Source organism: Urocampus carinirostris, chromosome 8 (genome assembly GCF_059441175.1).
Source record: "Urocampus carinirostris isolate Australia breed hairy pipefish chromosome 8, RoL_Ucar_1.0, whole genome shotgun sequence".
Taxonomy (NCBI): domain Eukaryota; kingdom Metazoa; phylum Chordata; class Actinopteri; order Syngnathiformes; family Syngnathidae; genus Urocampus; species Urocampus carinirostris.
This window is the reverse complement of record NC_142356.1, coordinates 6,710,296-6,727,178: the sequence shown is the minus strand read 5'-3', so window position 1 is coordinate 6,727,178 and position 16,883 is coordinate 6,710,296. Positions and strand designations below refer to the sequence as shown.

General features: G+C 39.7%; 1 protein-coding gene across 6 annotated transcripts in view; it reads left to right on the top strand.

The window, feature by feature from the left end:
* The first annotated feature begins 3,935 nt into the window (after positions 1-3,935).
* ube2o (ubiquitin-conjugating enzyme E2O) overlaps positions 3,936-16,883 on the top strand; it is a 39,074-nt gene continuing 26,126 nt past the window's right edge. For all 6 annotated transcript variants that reach the window (XM_088341448.1, XM_088341449.1, XM_088341447.1 and 3 more), the window contains exons 1-3: positions 3,936-4,376; positions 16,282-16,341; positions 16,470-16,580. In XM_088341448.1, coding sequence (XP_088197574.1) covers positions 3,987-4,376; positions 16,282-16,341; positions 16,470-16,580 — 561 coding nt within the window. In that variant the 5' untranslated portion in view covers positions 3,936-3,986. The remainder of the gene's footprint in view (positions 4,377-16,281; positions 16,342-16,469; positions 16,581-16,883) is intronic.

Sequence of the window (16,883 nt, the reverse complement as noted above, 5' to 3'; positions counted from 1 at the left end):
CAAGCGCTAACCACTGCGCCGCCGTGCTGCCCCGTTTATCAATCTTGTATTATTTTATTTTGAAGTCATGTTCTTGTGTGTACTGATTTCTCTGACGCAAAATAAACCACACCCTCTCTCTGTTTGGACCTCATCCAGGACGGACGTAAGTTCTTTTCTGCCATCATCATGTAGAATTAAACTATGTACATGTATTTTATCCGTGCAAATATAGCCACTAAATAGTCTTAATAATGTCGATCTCTGACACGGCCACGTGTAACAAATAGCTGGAACGCGGAAGGTAGTCGTTGACCGTGAGAAAAAACAGGTCGATTGCCGGGGCGGAGGAGCAAAAACATTACCGGGTCCAGAAAAGAGGTCGGCGACAGGAATCAGACGGAGAACAGGGCAGGATAGAGTCAGAAGTCATAAAAGTTTGCCTAGCATGTAGCGTAGGTTTGCAAACGATCCGACAAGTGTTGTCAGGAAAGCGGGGCTTTAAAAAAGAGGAAGCAGCCAATCAGCATCAGTAATATTGACACATTCGGGTAATCTGTAGCTGCAATGAACGATTATTATTGAGATGATTCTTTTAAGGGCGCAGCACGGCGGCGCAGTGGTTAGCACGTGTGCGGCACAGTTCTGAGGTCATGAGATCGAACCCCCTGTGTGGAGTTTGCATGTTCTCCCCGTGATTGCGTGGGTTTCCTCCCACATTCCAAAAACATGCATGTCAGGTTAATTGGTGGCTCCAAATTGTCTCTAGGTGTGAATGAGAGAGTTAATTGTCTGTCCCTGTGTGCCCTGTGATTGGCTGGAAACCAGTTCAGGGTGTCCCCTGCCCACTCCCTGAAGATGGCTGGGATGGGCTCCAGCACCCCGCAACCCTACTGAGGATAAGCGGTGCAGATAATGGATGGATGGATATTATTGATTTTAAGTTGACATCCAAGCCCTTTATTTAAATGAAAAAGGGACAACGCACGGAGATGATTGGAGATCATTCGGGTAATTTGCAGCTGCGATGAACAATTATTATCGAGATGATTCTTTTGCAGGTGATAAAGACCAAATATGACCGGAGAGGAAAAAAAGACCAGAAAATTAGTCATTTGGCGGTATAATATTCAATCAGCAGACACAACTTGATAGAAAACTTTTAACATTTTATCTTCTTAGAATACAATTTTGATTTTCTGTAGCAATCCATACAACCATCAAAGTTTCTCCTTTAAATTTCCTTTACAATATGTTTCAAGTTTACGTTCTAGCCCTTCAGTTCACCAACAAGATGACGGTAATCATCAGGGTTGGGTAGGGTAACTTGAACTGGATTACTTTCAATTACTTTTGGATTACTCCAATACCAAATATGCTAATAAAAGACAAAAGAAACTAAATATGAATAAAATGACTCAATTTTGTGCAGGCTTGGGGAGTAACGGAACACATGGAACGGCAAAAATGATGTTGGCAAGTTGTTTGGATTTATTTTCATTTTGTTTCTGTCGCATTTTATCATAGTTTTGCCGGAGATCAAAGAGATCAAAGCCAGGAGAGAAAGCTTACCACGTGTTGTGAGTCATCATTTTATTCCTATTTAGTTTCTTTTGTCTTTTATTAGCATATTTGGTATTGGAGTAATCCAAAAGCAATTGAAAGTAATCCAGTTAAAGTAACCCTACCCAACCCTGCATTTTATGTTAGTTTTGCCGGAGATCAAAGAGATCAAAGCCAGGAGAGAAAGCTTACCACGTGTTGTGAGTCATCATTTTATTCCTATTTAGTTTCTTTTGTCTTTTATTAGCATATTTGGTATTGGAGTAATCCAAAAGCAATTGAAAGTAATCCAGTTAAAGTAACCCTACCCAACCCTGCATTTTATGTTAGTTTTGCCGGAGATCAAAGAGATCAAAGCCAGGAGAGAAAGCTTACCACGTGTTGTGAGTCATCATTTTATTTATATTTGGTTTCGTTTGTCTTTTATTAGCATGTTTGGTATTGGAGTAATCCAAAAGTCATTGAAAGTAATCCAGTCAAAGTAACCCTACCCAACCCTGGTCGCACGGAACGAATATTAACATCGATACTCTGCTTTTAGTTTTCAATCTGTGTTGAGTTGACATTCCCTTCATTCAAAATGAGCAGATGAAAGAAAATGAAAAGTGGATTGGAGAGGTGACCAAACGATCATGAGGGTAATGATCAGCTGCAATGCACAGAGCTTCTAATGTGTTTTAAATCCGTGTTAATTCATAATATGCAAGCGTGATCCCCATAGAGGGATTTAACAATCTTATAAATAAGTTTGGTTTATTTGTTAATAAAACAAGTCAGTGTTGCATTGTTAGCAAACACAAGCCCATAAAAATCAAGTGTTGCGCAATAAAACACCCCCTTGTTCTTTTGCCTTTTGAGTTTTTCAACACACTTTATCAAATTTAGTTCTTAAAGAGATATTATGTATCATTTAACGGATATAATGGGGGAAAAAAAAAACGCCACTATGTCCCTTTAAATCTGCTGATGCAGTGTCCAAATCGATACATGTCATGGAAACGGTCATGAAGCAGAATTAATGGAAGCAAAATTCTACATATATAATTATATATATATTTAAAAAGGGACATAGAAGTCTATTTTTGACCACTAGATGTCGCAGCATTGTGTCGTGCAACCCGAAAACGAGTGCTAAAAAGCCTCTAGGAAACATACAAACATGGAATCGGTCATGAAGCAGAATTAATGGAAGCAAAATTATATATATATATATAATATATATATATATAATCGTATATATTTAAAAAGGGATATAGAAGTCTATTTTTGACCACTAGATGTCGGAGCATTGTGTCGTGCAACCCGAAAACGAGTGCTAAAAAGCCTCAAGGAAACATACAAACTATGGAGACTCAAAGTGACCAAAAAGCAGAATTTTTTGCCACTGTTTTTCTAAGGTTTTTTTTTTTTTTTTTCGGGTACCCGTAGCAGCAAGATGGCAGACAATTGTATCAGGTAGGTGAGGCTCACGTTGTGTGGATTGAATGTTTCTTGACTTACAAGTACTTAAAAACACCTGTTTATATTATAGTTTATGTGTTTTTGTGGTTTGTTTTTAATCAGAATTGTGTTGTTTTTTTTATTAATTATTTTAAATTACCAGTAGGTGCTATATAATCAGTTGGGTAGGGTTACTTTTACTGGATTACTTTCAATTACTTTTGGATTACTCCAATACCAAATATGCTAATAAAAGACAAAAGAAAGTAAATATGAATACAATGATGACTCACAACACGTGGTAAGCTTTCTCTCCTGGCTTTGATCTCTTTGACCTCGGGCAAAACTAACATAAAATGCAGGGTTGGGCAGGGTTACTTTAACTGGATTACTTTCAATGACTTTTAGATTACTCCAATACCAAATATGCTAATAAAAGACAAAAGAAACTAAATATGAATACAATGATGACTCACAACACGTGGTAAGCTTTCTCTCCTGGCTTTGATCTCTTTGATCTCCGGCAAAACGAACATCAAATGCGACAGAAACAAAATGAAAATAAATCCAAACAGCTTGCCAACATTATTTTTGCCGTTCCATGTATTCCGTTACTCCCCAAGCCTGCACAAAATTTAGTCATTTGATTCATATTTAGTTTATTTTGTATTTTATTAGCATATTTGGTATTGGAGTAATCCAAAAGTAATTGAAAGTAATCAAGTTAAAGTAACCCTACCCAACCGTGTAAATAATACACACTGTCCCTTTAAAATCAAACCAATCAATCACCAATCATTCTTGGATCCTTCCTGCAAAATTTTGAAACCCGAAGTGAGTCAAACAAGCTTTTTACTGACATCTACTGGTGATAAACAACACTGCACTACGACGCCCTACGCAAACTACGTATCTCGTACGTTTCTACGTAAACGCACGGATACACTTCTTTCTTCTCCCCCTCCCGCGTCGTCATCCAGCATTGCTCCCTGACAACAGCAGCAATGGCGGAGCCCGCAGCCCAGCCTCCATCCCCATCATCCCCCGACGCTTCCCCGGCAGCCAGCCCGTGTTCCGAGCCTCCGTCCTCGGCTCCGTCCCCCACCGCCGACGGCTCTCAACGGCTGCTTTTCTCCCACGACCTGGTCTCCAGGAAGTACCGAGGGTCCGTCCGCTTCGGCCTCGTCCGGATGATCCACGGCGATGAGGAGTTCAACTCCGATTCGGATATGGATGAGGGCGACGGGAGAGACGGTGGAGGAGGTGGACAAGACGCCGGGAAAGGTGACGGTGCACGCCCGCCCAGTGACATCCTCAACCGGCCTCTCGGACCTGGGTTTGTCCGGGTACAGTGGTACCCTGACGGGGGGAAGCAAGACATCGGGGAGACGCAGGTAAGAACGTGGAAAAGGCGTCATAATTTGCCTGACTTTTAAACCTCCATTTTAATTGATACTATTATAATTGATTTAAATGGATGTGTTTGACCCACCTAGCTTAAAAGGCTAACTAGCATCCGAAGCACACATGCTAGCTAGCGTTGTAGCTCTTTGCACAAAGTTACTGAATATTGAACCCTATTACTGATTATTTTACTTACAATATAGACTTTTAATTATATGTGCCTATTTGTATGACATTGTGATATTTAATGTCGTCAAGCTCATCTTTCCGGTACAGCACAGGTGCGGTTCGTGGTGAACTTGGGTGTGCCATGAATACATTAATGGAAGATTTTAGAATCGATTCATCGTTTGATTCCTTTAAAACGTTTTAAATCCTTAGAACTTTTAAAATAAGTTTGTCGGGGGGGCTTTCATATTGTTGCTGTCATAACTATTTGTTTTTGTCATTTAAAAAAAAAAAAATTTCACTTTGTCAAGTCAAGTCGTGTTTATTTGTATAGGCCCTTAATCACAAAGACTATTGCAAACTATTATTACAGACCATTAACCTACATGAGGGCAAATGATACACATTTTATCAACATAAAGTATAGGTTATTCATATGCTATAGAGTAGAAGTGTGTTTTAAGCTTAGATTTAAACATTTCCACTGAGGTTGCAGATCGAATCTCAGGGGGAAGAGCATTCCACAGCACCGGGGCCTGAATGGAGAAAGCTTTTGAACCTGCGGATTTCTTCTTGGATCTTGGGACCACGAGTAGACCAGCGTTTTCAGAGCTAAGGCTCCGGACTGGAACATAGGGGGAAATTAAATCTGAAAGATGTGAGGGAGCAAGTCCATGCATGATTTGGTATAATACCAACTGAACCTTAAAATCACATCTTCAGCTAACAGGGAGCCAATGCAGGTTAGCGCAAATCTGAGTCATGTGATCAGACTTTCTTGTGTTTGTTAAACGCCTCACTGCAGCATTTTGTACCAGCTGAAGGCTCTTGATTTTGGACTTTGGGAGACCGGAGAGTAGTGCATTACAGTAATCGAGACGGGAAGTAACAAACGCGTGAATTATAATCCCCGCGTCTGACTGAGACAGCATAGAATAGAATACAATAGAATATACCTTTATTGTCATTGTTACAAAATGGGTTAACATATTGTGACAACGAAATTGGGCATGACACTCCAGTTTTACACATTCACAGTGAGGTATGAGCCAAGAAGATAAAGGAACAGAGAAGATAAGGTTATAAAACAAGGGGGATACGGCTATAGTTATAATTTACATGGTATTTACACAAGAAATGTCGGCATGTGGGATGTTGCATACAGTTGTTATCGTGATACCGTTGGTATCGTAAGGGTTGTGCAATATTGCATTTGGTGCAAAAGTCATCATAGTGCAAAAAAATAGTCAGCATATGCATTGGTGCAAACATAGTCATCATAGTGCAGAAAAAAGAAATGGTCAGACATTGTGCAAGATGAGCAGTAAACATAGTGCAGTCGACATGTGCAAGAACATAGACATAGGACGAATTTTAGCAATGTTGCGAAGATGGAAGAAAGCTGTTCTAGTAATATTCTTCACGTGTGAAAGGACAGATCTGGGTCAAATATGACACCTACATTTCTAACTGAGTCACTCTAGGTGATATTACATGTTCAATGTTCAGAGCAGTTTTTGAGAACAAGTCACGGCATTTAGATGGACCAAAAACTAAAATTTCGGTCTTTTCAGAGTTAAGGCGCAAGAAGTTGATGGCATCCTCTCTTTTATCTCCGTGAGGCAAGCCTCCAAATTTCCACAGTTTAGTGTGGCAGATTCCTCCATCGGAAGATTCAGTTGAGTGTCATCTGCGTAGCAATGGAAACTGATATACTTGCGAATAATATCACCTAATGGAAGCATGTAAATGCTGAAAAGAAGGGGGCCAAGTACTGAACCCTGTGGAACACCACAGGTAACACTAAAAGGCTCAGATGTCATTTCGCCATATTTAACGCAGTGCGTCCTATCTGAGAGGTAGGATCTGAACCATGAGAGTGAAAACAGTGAAAACGTGTGGAAAACTAGCGCTAGATTCCTGAATCAGTGATGTCGAGTTGCATCAACGGGGGCGAAGCATTAAAAAAAAAATGCCAATAAAAGATTGAATATGTCTCACATCAGGACCCTAAATAGCAGAACTGAGAGATGTGAGTGGCTAGAGAAGAAAGCAGTGAAAACGAGTGGAAAACTAGCGCTAGAATCCTGAATCATGAGACTCGGTGATGTCGAGTTGCATCAACGGGGCGAAGCATTAAAAAAAATGCAAATAAAAGATTGAATATGTCTCACATCGGGACTCTGAATAGCAGAACTTAGGGATGTGAGTGGCTAGAGAAGAAAGCACTGAAAACGAGTGGAAAACTAGCACTAGAATCCTGAATCATGAGACTCAGTGATGTCGAGTTGCATCAATGGGGGCGAAGCATTAAAACAAAAATGCCAATAAAAGATTGAATATGTCTCACATCGGGACCCTGAATAGCAGAACTGAGGGATGTGAGTGGCTAGAGAAGAAAGCAGTGAAAACGAGTGGAAAACTAGAGCTAGAATTCTGAATCATGAGACTCGGTGATGTCGAGTTGCATCAACGGGGCGAAGCATTAAAAAAAACGCAAATAAAAGATTGAATATGTCTCACATCGGGACTCTGAATAGCAGAACTTAGGGATGTGAGTGGCTAGAGAAGAAAGCACTGAAAACGAGTGGAAAACTAGCACTAGAATCCTGAATCATGAGACTCAGTGATGTCGAGTTGCATCAATGGGGGCGAAGCATTAAAACAAAAATGCCAATAAAAGATTGAATATGTCTCACATCGGGACCCTGAATAGCAGAACTGAGGGATGTGAGTGGCTAGAGAAGAAAGCAGTGAAAACGAGTGGAAAACTAGAGCTAGAATTCTGAATCATGAGACTCGGTGATGTCGAGTTGCATCTACGGGGCGAAGCATTAAAATAAAATGCAAATAAAAGATTGAATATGTCTCACATCGGGACTCTGAATAGCAGAACTTAGGGATGTGAGTGGCTAGAGAAGAAAGCAGTGAAAACGAGTGGAAAACTAGCACTAGAATCCTGAATCCTGAGACTCGGTGATGTCGAGTTGCATCAACGGGGGCGAAGCATTACAAAAAAAATGCCAATAAAAGATTGAATATGTCTCACATCAGGACCCTAAATAGCAGAACTGAGAGATGTGAGTGGCTAGAGAAGAAAGCAGTGAAAACGAGTGGAAAACTAGCGCTAGAATCCTGAATCATGAGACTTGGTGATGTCGAGTTGCAGTTGTGTCAACAGTTGTGGAATGCGTGTTACACTTAAGGACGATGCAAGCTTTACAGAGTAGCTAACAATAGTGGCAAGGAGATGCTAGGGAAGGAAACTTGGGAAAAAAAAGTCAAAATGCCCTTGTCACGTAACTCTGCAACCATCATGTTTATGAGATCGTACATATATTTCGGTTCATATAGAAATTATAGTGATTTTTTGAAATGAAGGTTTGCTTTATAAAACACACGCGTGCTCTACAGCTGACTTTGTTCCAGATTTTGTTTAGCTTTTTTCTCTTTTTAGTGAACCTGGAGAACCTTTGTTCCAAACCTTTTTCACAACACGTGAAGCTATTGTCAAGAGTTCTTCATGTGGAACCTTGTGGAAAGAGCCAACTTGGGCTCTTTTTGGCCAGACCTTTTTATAAAAGAAAGCATTTTCAGCTGTTGTTCCTTTTGTTAGCCTGAGTCACGTCACGATTCGTCGTTAACTGATGTGAAAATAATGACACAGCTCTGACCGCCTCCTATTGGATCCTTCCAGCTGGTCCGGGTGTATACGGGTGCATTTTCTCCCACTTCAGCCATTTTGGACTTTTTTCTACTACCGTAAAATGCAGACTATCGAGCGCACCAGAATTGTGATTTTGTAGAGAGTTATTGTCCTATATTCTTTATCAATTATCCATTGTCCATCAAATTATAATACACTACAAAGCCAATAGTCAAGGTCCTAGCCTCCTCGACTCCTACTGACACAATTCAAAAGTTAATGGTACACAATCCTAGAACCACAGTTGGCATCATGAATGGAAAATGATACCCTTAATTAACGTATAATGCAGACTTGTAAAGTCCGGGTCCCGTTGAAAGTAATCCAAGGAAACAAAATGTATATTTCCAAAGTTAAGGATGGGACAAATATATATCCACTATTGTCCGCTGCGACAACAGACGGATCTAACGGTAACTCAGCTTTACCCCACTTCCCATCAGCCCGTGTTTGCTCCGCCAATTCTTTTTGATTCGCCCGTTGAACACATAACAGAATAAATTTCTAAATTAAATACATTACAAAAATATACAGTTGCAAATACATACTATACATGGTTACACATATTTACCAAAAAAGACAGTACACCGAAAGAGTTTTCAAAGCTTCAGTAAGTTAAGCTGTGTTCCACACAAACATTTACTCATTGCACACAAAAAAATGTTGGCCCTTATACCTTTTCCCGTTTGTTTTTTTTCTCAGCTTTGCTTGTTCTTTATTCTTTAATGAGCTGTATTAAATGTAAAACTGTTTTCCTCTCTGCTGCCATCTCCTGGTTTTAAAGTCAGGATTGCAGCCTTAGTCAGCCTGTTCGTGATGCAATTGCGTGCATTTCTTAAACTTTGTCAAATAAATTTCAATTTCATCTTTCTTGGTGTTAGTGCTTTACAAGAAGCAAGCCCTTTCTTACTTTCACTATTTTCATGCTATGCCGATTCATTAAAAAAGAAAAAAATGACGTCACTTTACAGCGGGAGTAGCTCAGGAGGTAGAGCGCTCGTCTTGGGATCAAGGGATCCCAGTTCGAATCCCGGCTCGTCCTTGTTACATGTCGAAGTGTCCTTGGGTAAGACACTATACCCCCAATAAGCAGGTTAGCGCCTTACATGGCTGCAAGGCCGCTATTGGGAAATGTGGAGCACATTGTAAAGCGCTTTGGGAAGTCATTCACTTGAAAAGCGCTATATAAATGCAGATCATTTCATTTCATTTTAATAATAATGATATAACTTTCATCCCAAACCGTGCCTTTGAAAGGTACCAACACGCTACTAGGATCACGCTTGCGATGCATCAAACGTGCCTGTCAAAAAAAAAGCATCCCGTAATTGTGAATTTCACGGTAGATCGTCCTCAACTTCCTCCTCATAACTATCGCCATCAAGGGCGTCTTCCTCATTATCGGAACGTACCTTTACTTAACAGACAATGTATGCATAAACTTAGAGGATGCAGTCTTTCTTGGCGCACATATTCTACTGGTCTTAATCTTACCTTTTATACTTCAGCGCCGCTGGTGGCCGTTAGAAAAATTACATAAATTGGCCGCTTCACTGAATAAGCCGCAGGGCTGAACCTTTGGGAAAAAAGTAGCGGCTTATAGTCCGGAATTGACGGTATTTGTTTCTCTATCCACTTGGTTGCAGGCTATGGCTCGCCGCTAGCTCTTTTCGTTGTTGCTAGCTGCTCCTGCTTTGTCCTTGATTCCTGAACATCGGAGTCCCGTGATTTAGGTTTTTGTCGCTTGTCCCCTTAGTAATAATGATTAGATTTATTTGGTCTCCTTCACCAACTTTACCGGGTGGGGTACAGTCAGTGCTGTCACAGCATAGCGTGCGCGAAATGACCTATTTACAGCACCCGGTATTCACATCCAAATACTAGCTTGGCTTGACCCTGCTTAGCTTTCAGAGATCGGGTGTATGGCTTGGACGTTTTTTCCCTGTGTTTCCCTCTCTAGCCATGTTCCTTGTTTCAGGATACCAATTTTTGGTAAAGATAATAATAATAATACATTGTATTTTGAAGCGCCTTTCAGGACACCCGCGGTCGCTGTACATATAGTAGGACACAACAAAAAAGTAAAACAAGCAAGTACAGGAATAAATAGCAAATAAAACACATTAGAGTTAAAAGGGGCAGTATGTGAGGCAGATAGGTAAGAAAAGGCATGTCTAAAGAGGTGAGTTTTGAGTCCGGATTTGAAGGTGAACAGGGTCGCAGAATTTCCAGAGTTTAGGCGGCAATGAGTTCCAGAGCTGGGGGGCAGAGCGGCTGAAAGCTCTGCTCTCTATGGCAAACCTGAATATTGCTTTTGTTGTAGATTCTCTTGTCTTCAGTCGCTAAAGTAAGCCCACTTACACCATGTCTGACAAACTCCAGCTGTTCTCTCGTTTTAACGGCTCCAGGTACATCCAGCTTAATTGTCCTCCGTTTCAGTTATTCTTGAGTTTTTTTCTATCCTAACCCTCTCTAGCCACTCATGTTAGTCACATGGCTGCAAGTTCTGGGTAGCCAGTAGCTTAACATGCTAGCAAAAATAGCCGGATCCTGAGATTTATGCATTTGGCGCTTGTAACCATTGACTTTTTTCCTTCTTTAGCCACTTTCAGGGTCCCAATGCTTGATAAATGTGGTTTTCCCTTGGGATCTTTTACTCACCTTTAAGGCGCCTTCTCCTGTTAGCCTGCTTCCATCAGCTCTGACCAACTCCAGATATCAGATCTTTCCAGGTGCATCTCGCTTTCATGTCCTCAGTTTTGGGCACTTTGAATTTTTTTCTACTGTTTCCTCCTCTGGCCACTGGTGTTGGGCAGTTGGCTGAAGACTATGGATCGCCACTCACTGCCTCTGTTAGTTCCTCCTGCTTTGTCTTTTAATGTCACTTTTACAGGTGGTCATGCTAGCAAACATCAGCGAGTCCCTTGAATTGGGAATTGGGTATTTTGTTTTCTTTCTTTTTTTCCATTTTTCTAGCATAAAACTCTCTTCTTGTTACTTGTTTTTTTTTACTTACTTTATTTTCTTTCTTTGTCTAATTTCCCATTTCATTCCCTCGTCCTTCCTTCCTTCCTTCCTTGTTTTCTATTTTTTTCTGTTCCTTTTTTTTAACTTTCTGTCTTTTTTTTGTTTTATTTTTTCTTTCCTCGTTACTTGTTTTCTTTACTTACTTTCTTTTCTTTCTCTGTCTACTTTCCCATTTCTGTCCCTCATCCTTCCTTCATTGTTTTATTTTCTTTTTTGTTTTTTTTTCTTTTCCCCTTTTTTCTAGCATAAAACTCTTTTCTTGTTACTTGTTTTCTTTACTTACTTTCTTTTTTTTCTCTGTCTACTTTCCCATTTCAGTCCCTTGTCCTTCCTTCCCTGTTTTCTATTCTTTTCTGTTTCGTTTTTTTTTTAACTTTCTGTCTTTTTTTGTTTTATTTTTTCTCTTTCCTCGTTACTTGTTTCCTTTACTTTCTTTTCTTTCTCTGTCTACGTTCCCATTTCTGTCCCTCGTCCTTCCTTCATTGTTTTCTTTTCTTTTCTTTTTTGTTTTCTTTCTTTTTTCTTTTTTTCTTGTATAAAACTCTTTCCACATTACTTGTTTTCTTTACTTACTTTCTTTTCTTTCTTTGTCTACTTTCCCATTTCAGTCCCTCGTCCTTCCTTCCTTGTTTTCTATTCTTTTCTGTTTCGTTTTTTTCTTTCTTTTTTTCTTGTTTTTATTTTTTCTCTTTCCTCGTTAGGTGCTCGACAACTGTGATTCAGTGTCCCAATGATAAATTCTAGTTTGCCCTTATAATCTTTTACTTTATTTTAGCCTCTTCTCCTGGCCGCTAAAGTTAGCTGCTTCCACCAGCTCTGACCAACTCAAGCTGTTGGCTCTTTTCAGCCGCTCCAGCTTGGAATATGGAATAAGACTTTTGAATTTTGTCGGTCAGGCTTCCGGAGTCGGTCTTTCTCGAACCATACGCTTCAGCTCCATTTCTAAGCTACAACCAGCTCCGGCGGTTAATTATCACACACTGTCACTTTAATATTGTGGTCTATTATCGATTGTGAATATTAATAAGCCAAATAAGGTAGCATTTCCTGTTTTTTTAACTCGGCCAAGCTGTGAAAGCTCTTGCGCTAAACCACAAATATTTCTTGACACTTGGAATCTATTTTAAGCCATTCTTTCCCCGTCTCTCTTTCGACCTTTTATCCTCCATCTATTTGATCGCCCCATCCCTCCATCCCCCCCGCCCCCTCCATCTTTATCGTCCCGCTTTGAGAAAATGGAGCTCATTTGATCTCTCGCTTCCATTCTCATACCCATCGTCTCGGCACTGCCCATTAGCGAAGCAGCCGACGACGCTCTTAAAAATGAAGAAAAAGCTTTTGGATTCGTCAGTCTTCTGTATGGACGCCCTACTTTTGTCACTCGTTTGGTGGATGAGATGTGTTCATCTTTCATAAAAATGACGGGGATGGGGGAGGGTCCTTTTTCTTGTCAATTTTGTCTTTACTTACTGAGAAGAGGTTGGGAGGACGAGCACAGTGTACTAAATTGTGGGCACGATAGTTGGTGCGAAGATTTGTTGTGTGTACTTAAAGTAGTTCCTTCTTCACGTTTTCCTTCCCTCTCCTTTACTTTCTTATTCACTTGCTTCTTTCCCTTCTTTTTTCCTCTTCATTCTCTCTTCTCTTCCTTCCTCTCCCTACCTTCTTTTTGGTCCTCTATCCCCTTTTCCTTTCCCCTTTTCTCTTCCTTCCCTTCTTTCTTTCCTTACCTCCTCTCTTGCTTGCCTTTCCCCCACTTTTTATCCTCCCCCTTCCTTTTTTTTCTTCCTTCCTTCCTTCCCTCTCTTTTTCCCATTTTTCTCTTCATATGCTTCCTCCCTTACTTTCTTTTTGTTCCTTTTTTACTATTCTTTCCTTCCCTTATAACCTTTATTTTTCCCTTCTATTTCATCCTCTTTCCCTTCTTTTCAGTTCATGCGTCATTCCTTTCTTTTTTTCTTTTCTTTCTTTTCTTTGTTTTCTTTTTTTTCGTCATGTTTTTCTTGTATGAAACTCTTTTCTTTGTACTTGTTTTCTTACTTTCTTTTCTTTCTCTCTCTCCTTTTCCATTCAGCCCCTCGTCCTTCCTTCTTTGTTTTCTGTTCTTTTCTGTTTAGTTTTTTTTTACTTTCTTTCTTTTTTCTTGTTTTTTTTCTTTCCTCGTTACTTGTTTTCTTTACTTTCTTTTCTTTCTCTGTCTACTTTCCCATTTCAGCCCCTCCTCCTTCCTTCCTTGTTTTCAATTCTTTCTTTTTGGTTTCGTTTTTTTTCTTTCTTTCTTTTTGTTATTTTTTTCTCTTTCCTTGTTACTTGTTTTTTTTACCTACTTTCTTTTCTTACTCTGTCTACTTTTCCATTTCAGTCCCTCGTCCTTCCTTCCTTGTTTTCTATTCTTCATTTTCTGTTTCTTTTCTTTCTTTTTTTCCTTTCTTTTTTCTCTTTCCTCGTTATTTTCTTTACTTACTTCCTTTTCCTTCTTTGTTTCCTTTTGATTATTTTCTGTTTCTTTCCTTTACTTCTGTGATTTATTTATTTTGTATCTTTGTTTCTTAGCTTCCTTTTTTTCCTTTTTTTTTCTTTCCTCTCTTTATTTCTTTTTATGTCATATTCTGTGCTCCATATAATTTTTCTAGTCCCGGAAGAGTAAAACATGACAATGACTTGTCCAATCAGGGCTCCACTTATGCAATATTTTTCCGATTAAAACTACACTGACCTGAACAAACTGACTCAAATCTGCGACCTTCCAAGTCAAAACTCCGTTTTCTATCTCAAGCTGGCGCAATCTTGAAGTCTTTATATATTTTTGGCCTTGATGTTAGGAAACGGCGTTGTTTTTCTGTTTTGTTTTAGTGGCTAAGTAGTTCCCAGAACTCTTGTGTCAATCAATAATCTGCCGCCACTCGCCTACAAGAACTACAAGAAGTCATCGGCCGGATTGATTATGTTCTTGTTTCCTTTTACATCGACAAACATCAGCTTTGATTACGATCGGGTTTGAGGCCTTCCCAGAGATTTTCTTCCCAGATTCAAAAAATAAATTGAAGCGCAGTCCAGGATTAAATATGCCAGTTTTATTTCTGTTGCTCTTTCCTATCACTTGAGAATTACAGTGGAACCTCGGTTTTCGACCATAAACCCTTCCAGAACCCTGTTCGAAAACCGATTTGTTCAATCACCGAAATCGTTTTTCCCATTAAAAGCAATGTAAATCATTTTTAATCCGTTCCAACACGTGAATGTTTACCATGAACGTAAACATGAAGCTAACCCAGGCTAATCGTACGTTCGCGTTAGCGTAATCTCCCGTACGAAAGATTACACTAACATGAACGTGTAAAATTTTTTTAAAAATCTGGTCGTTTACACGTCATTCTCCGCAACAAGTGGCTAGCGCTTCATTGGAAATGGGGCTCCGTTACAACACCCTGAATGTTTTACGTAAACAAAGCTAACCCAGGCTAATCATACGTTCGCTTTATCGTAATCTTCCGTACAAGAGATTACGCCAACATAAACGTGTAAAAATAAACAAAGGGTAAAGAAAAGAATTATGAATAGGATTTCTTACCTTTGTGGTGCTCAGCAGAAGCCATGCTGTATGTATAGCAAGATCGGAAACTCGCACACCTTCATATTTTGCTATTATTTCTTTCTTAAATGCAATAGATTTACGCACTACTCTTCTTTTTTCACCTGCAGCAACTTTGCTGCCTGCACCGACCTTCTTCGGAGGCATAATTGGGGGCTAAAACACTTGGTACACCTATATTAAAAGCGAAGGCAAAACAAAACGCGTCCGCACGTGATAACAGTTCTTCATGAGGGGCGGGGGCAATCTACATGATCTACACCCATACGCCCTCAGCATCGCACCCTAGCGTACCGGCGTTCGAACTCCGATTATTTGACCGAACAGCGAAGCAAGAATTTCTCAAATTTTTTGGTCGAGAACCGATTTGTTCGAACTGAGAGGTGTTCGAAAACCGATGTTCCACTGTACCTGATTTAACAGAAGGAGTGATGAGAAAATTTCCCTTTTTGTTGAAAATCTGCACTTTCACACCGAGCTGTAATCTCACTATTCCTTTCAGCACTGGATGCCTTTTGTACGTTTGATTTCGTAATAAATCTAGTGTGATCTAGTCTTGCAGCCCTTTTGAGACTCTTTGTGATTAAGGGCTATACAAATAAACATGACTTGACAATCTGTTTTAAAAACTGTTCAGTCCAAAAATGGACGTCTAAAATTGGGTTGTTTAGTCTATCCATCTCGTATCAAATTTAGTTCAAGAATAGTTGTTTGGTTTACGTTAGGGGCGGCATTAGCTCTGGAAGTTGAGCGCTCGTCTTGGGATCAAGAGGTCGCAGGTTTGATTCCCAGCCTCCGTGTCATATGTCGGAAGTGTCCTTGGGGAAGACACTGAATAACTAATGCCCCCGATAGCAGGTAGTTGCCCTGCATGGCTGACGCTGCTATCGGTTAGTTAGTGTGTGAAATGGGAAAAGTGTGAAGCACTTTGGGAAGTCTTCATTGACTTGAAAAGCGCTCTATAAATGCAGACCATTTACATTTTTACATTTACATTAGGGAAATGTTGTCCCCAAAAGGTTGTCTTTTCAACTTTTTGACTTGAAAATGAAAATGACTTTTGTACGGACCCTTTTTAACGTCTTCTCAACCAATTTCTGACATGATGGCAATGCCTATTTATTTTATTTTTAATTTTTTTACAAAAAAAGTACAGTTGCTGGACTCCTGATGCGTTCAAACACCAGAGAAAAGTCAGAATATTCACATAAAGCCACTCTTATCTGAATGGTTTTTTTCTGTATGTGTTTTACATTTAAAAAAAGGCAATTCAACTGAATATGCTTCCATCAACACTTAGGTGTGCACTTGTTGCTCTCCATTAGCTGCCATGTTTTAGCCTGTTCCAATCTCCTTGATAGTATGTTAAACTTAGCTAATTTTTGACCCATTTTCCACACAGTTGCTGCTTGAAGATCGATCCATCGTGATTCGTGACATCGTTCGTCGCAGTAATTCGAATGTAAGACTTGATGCTATGTTAAAACCGGTTAGAAAAACCAAAAAAATTGCAAACATATTTTCATCTATTTTATTGACCAAGGCTAAAAATTTAGGAGATATTTTCTTTTCCTCCATTTTTTGTTGTAGGACAGCCAGTGTGGCATTGTGACCAATGTGGACATCGAGTGTGCAGTGAAACTTATGGGCACAAACTGTGTACTCTATCCTGTCAACAGTAAGGAGCTACAACATATTTGGGTAAGTACTCACTTTTATTCTTCTAAAAATAGAATTGATTCTGTTAAAACGATCTTTTTGAAAATTCTTTAATCAATATTGTAACTGTAGTGACAGTAAGGTTTAGGTTCAATCCCATTACCTACCCTTTATCCTTCCCCTTCCCCTCCTTTGGTTGGGGAAAGGGAAGAATTCGTCTCGGGATTAGGAATGTGCTTCTTGCTTACCACGTCATAACTTCAAGTGGTGTTTTTGTGGCACAGTTTTCATTCCATTTTTTGTTCTATTAATTTTACTCATTTCAAAACGGTAACATTGGAAGTG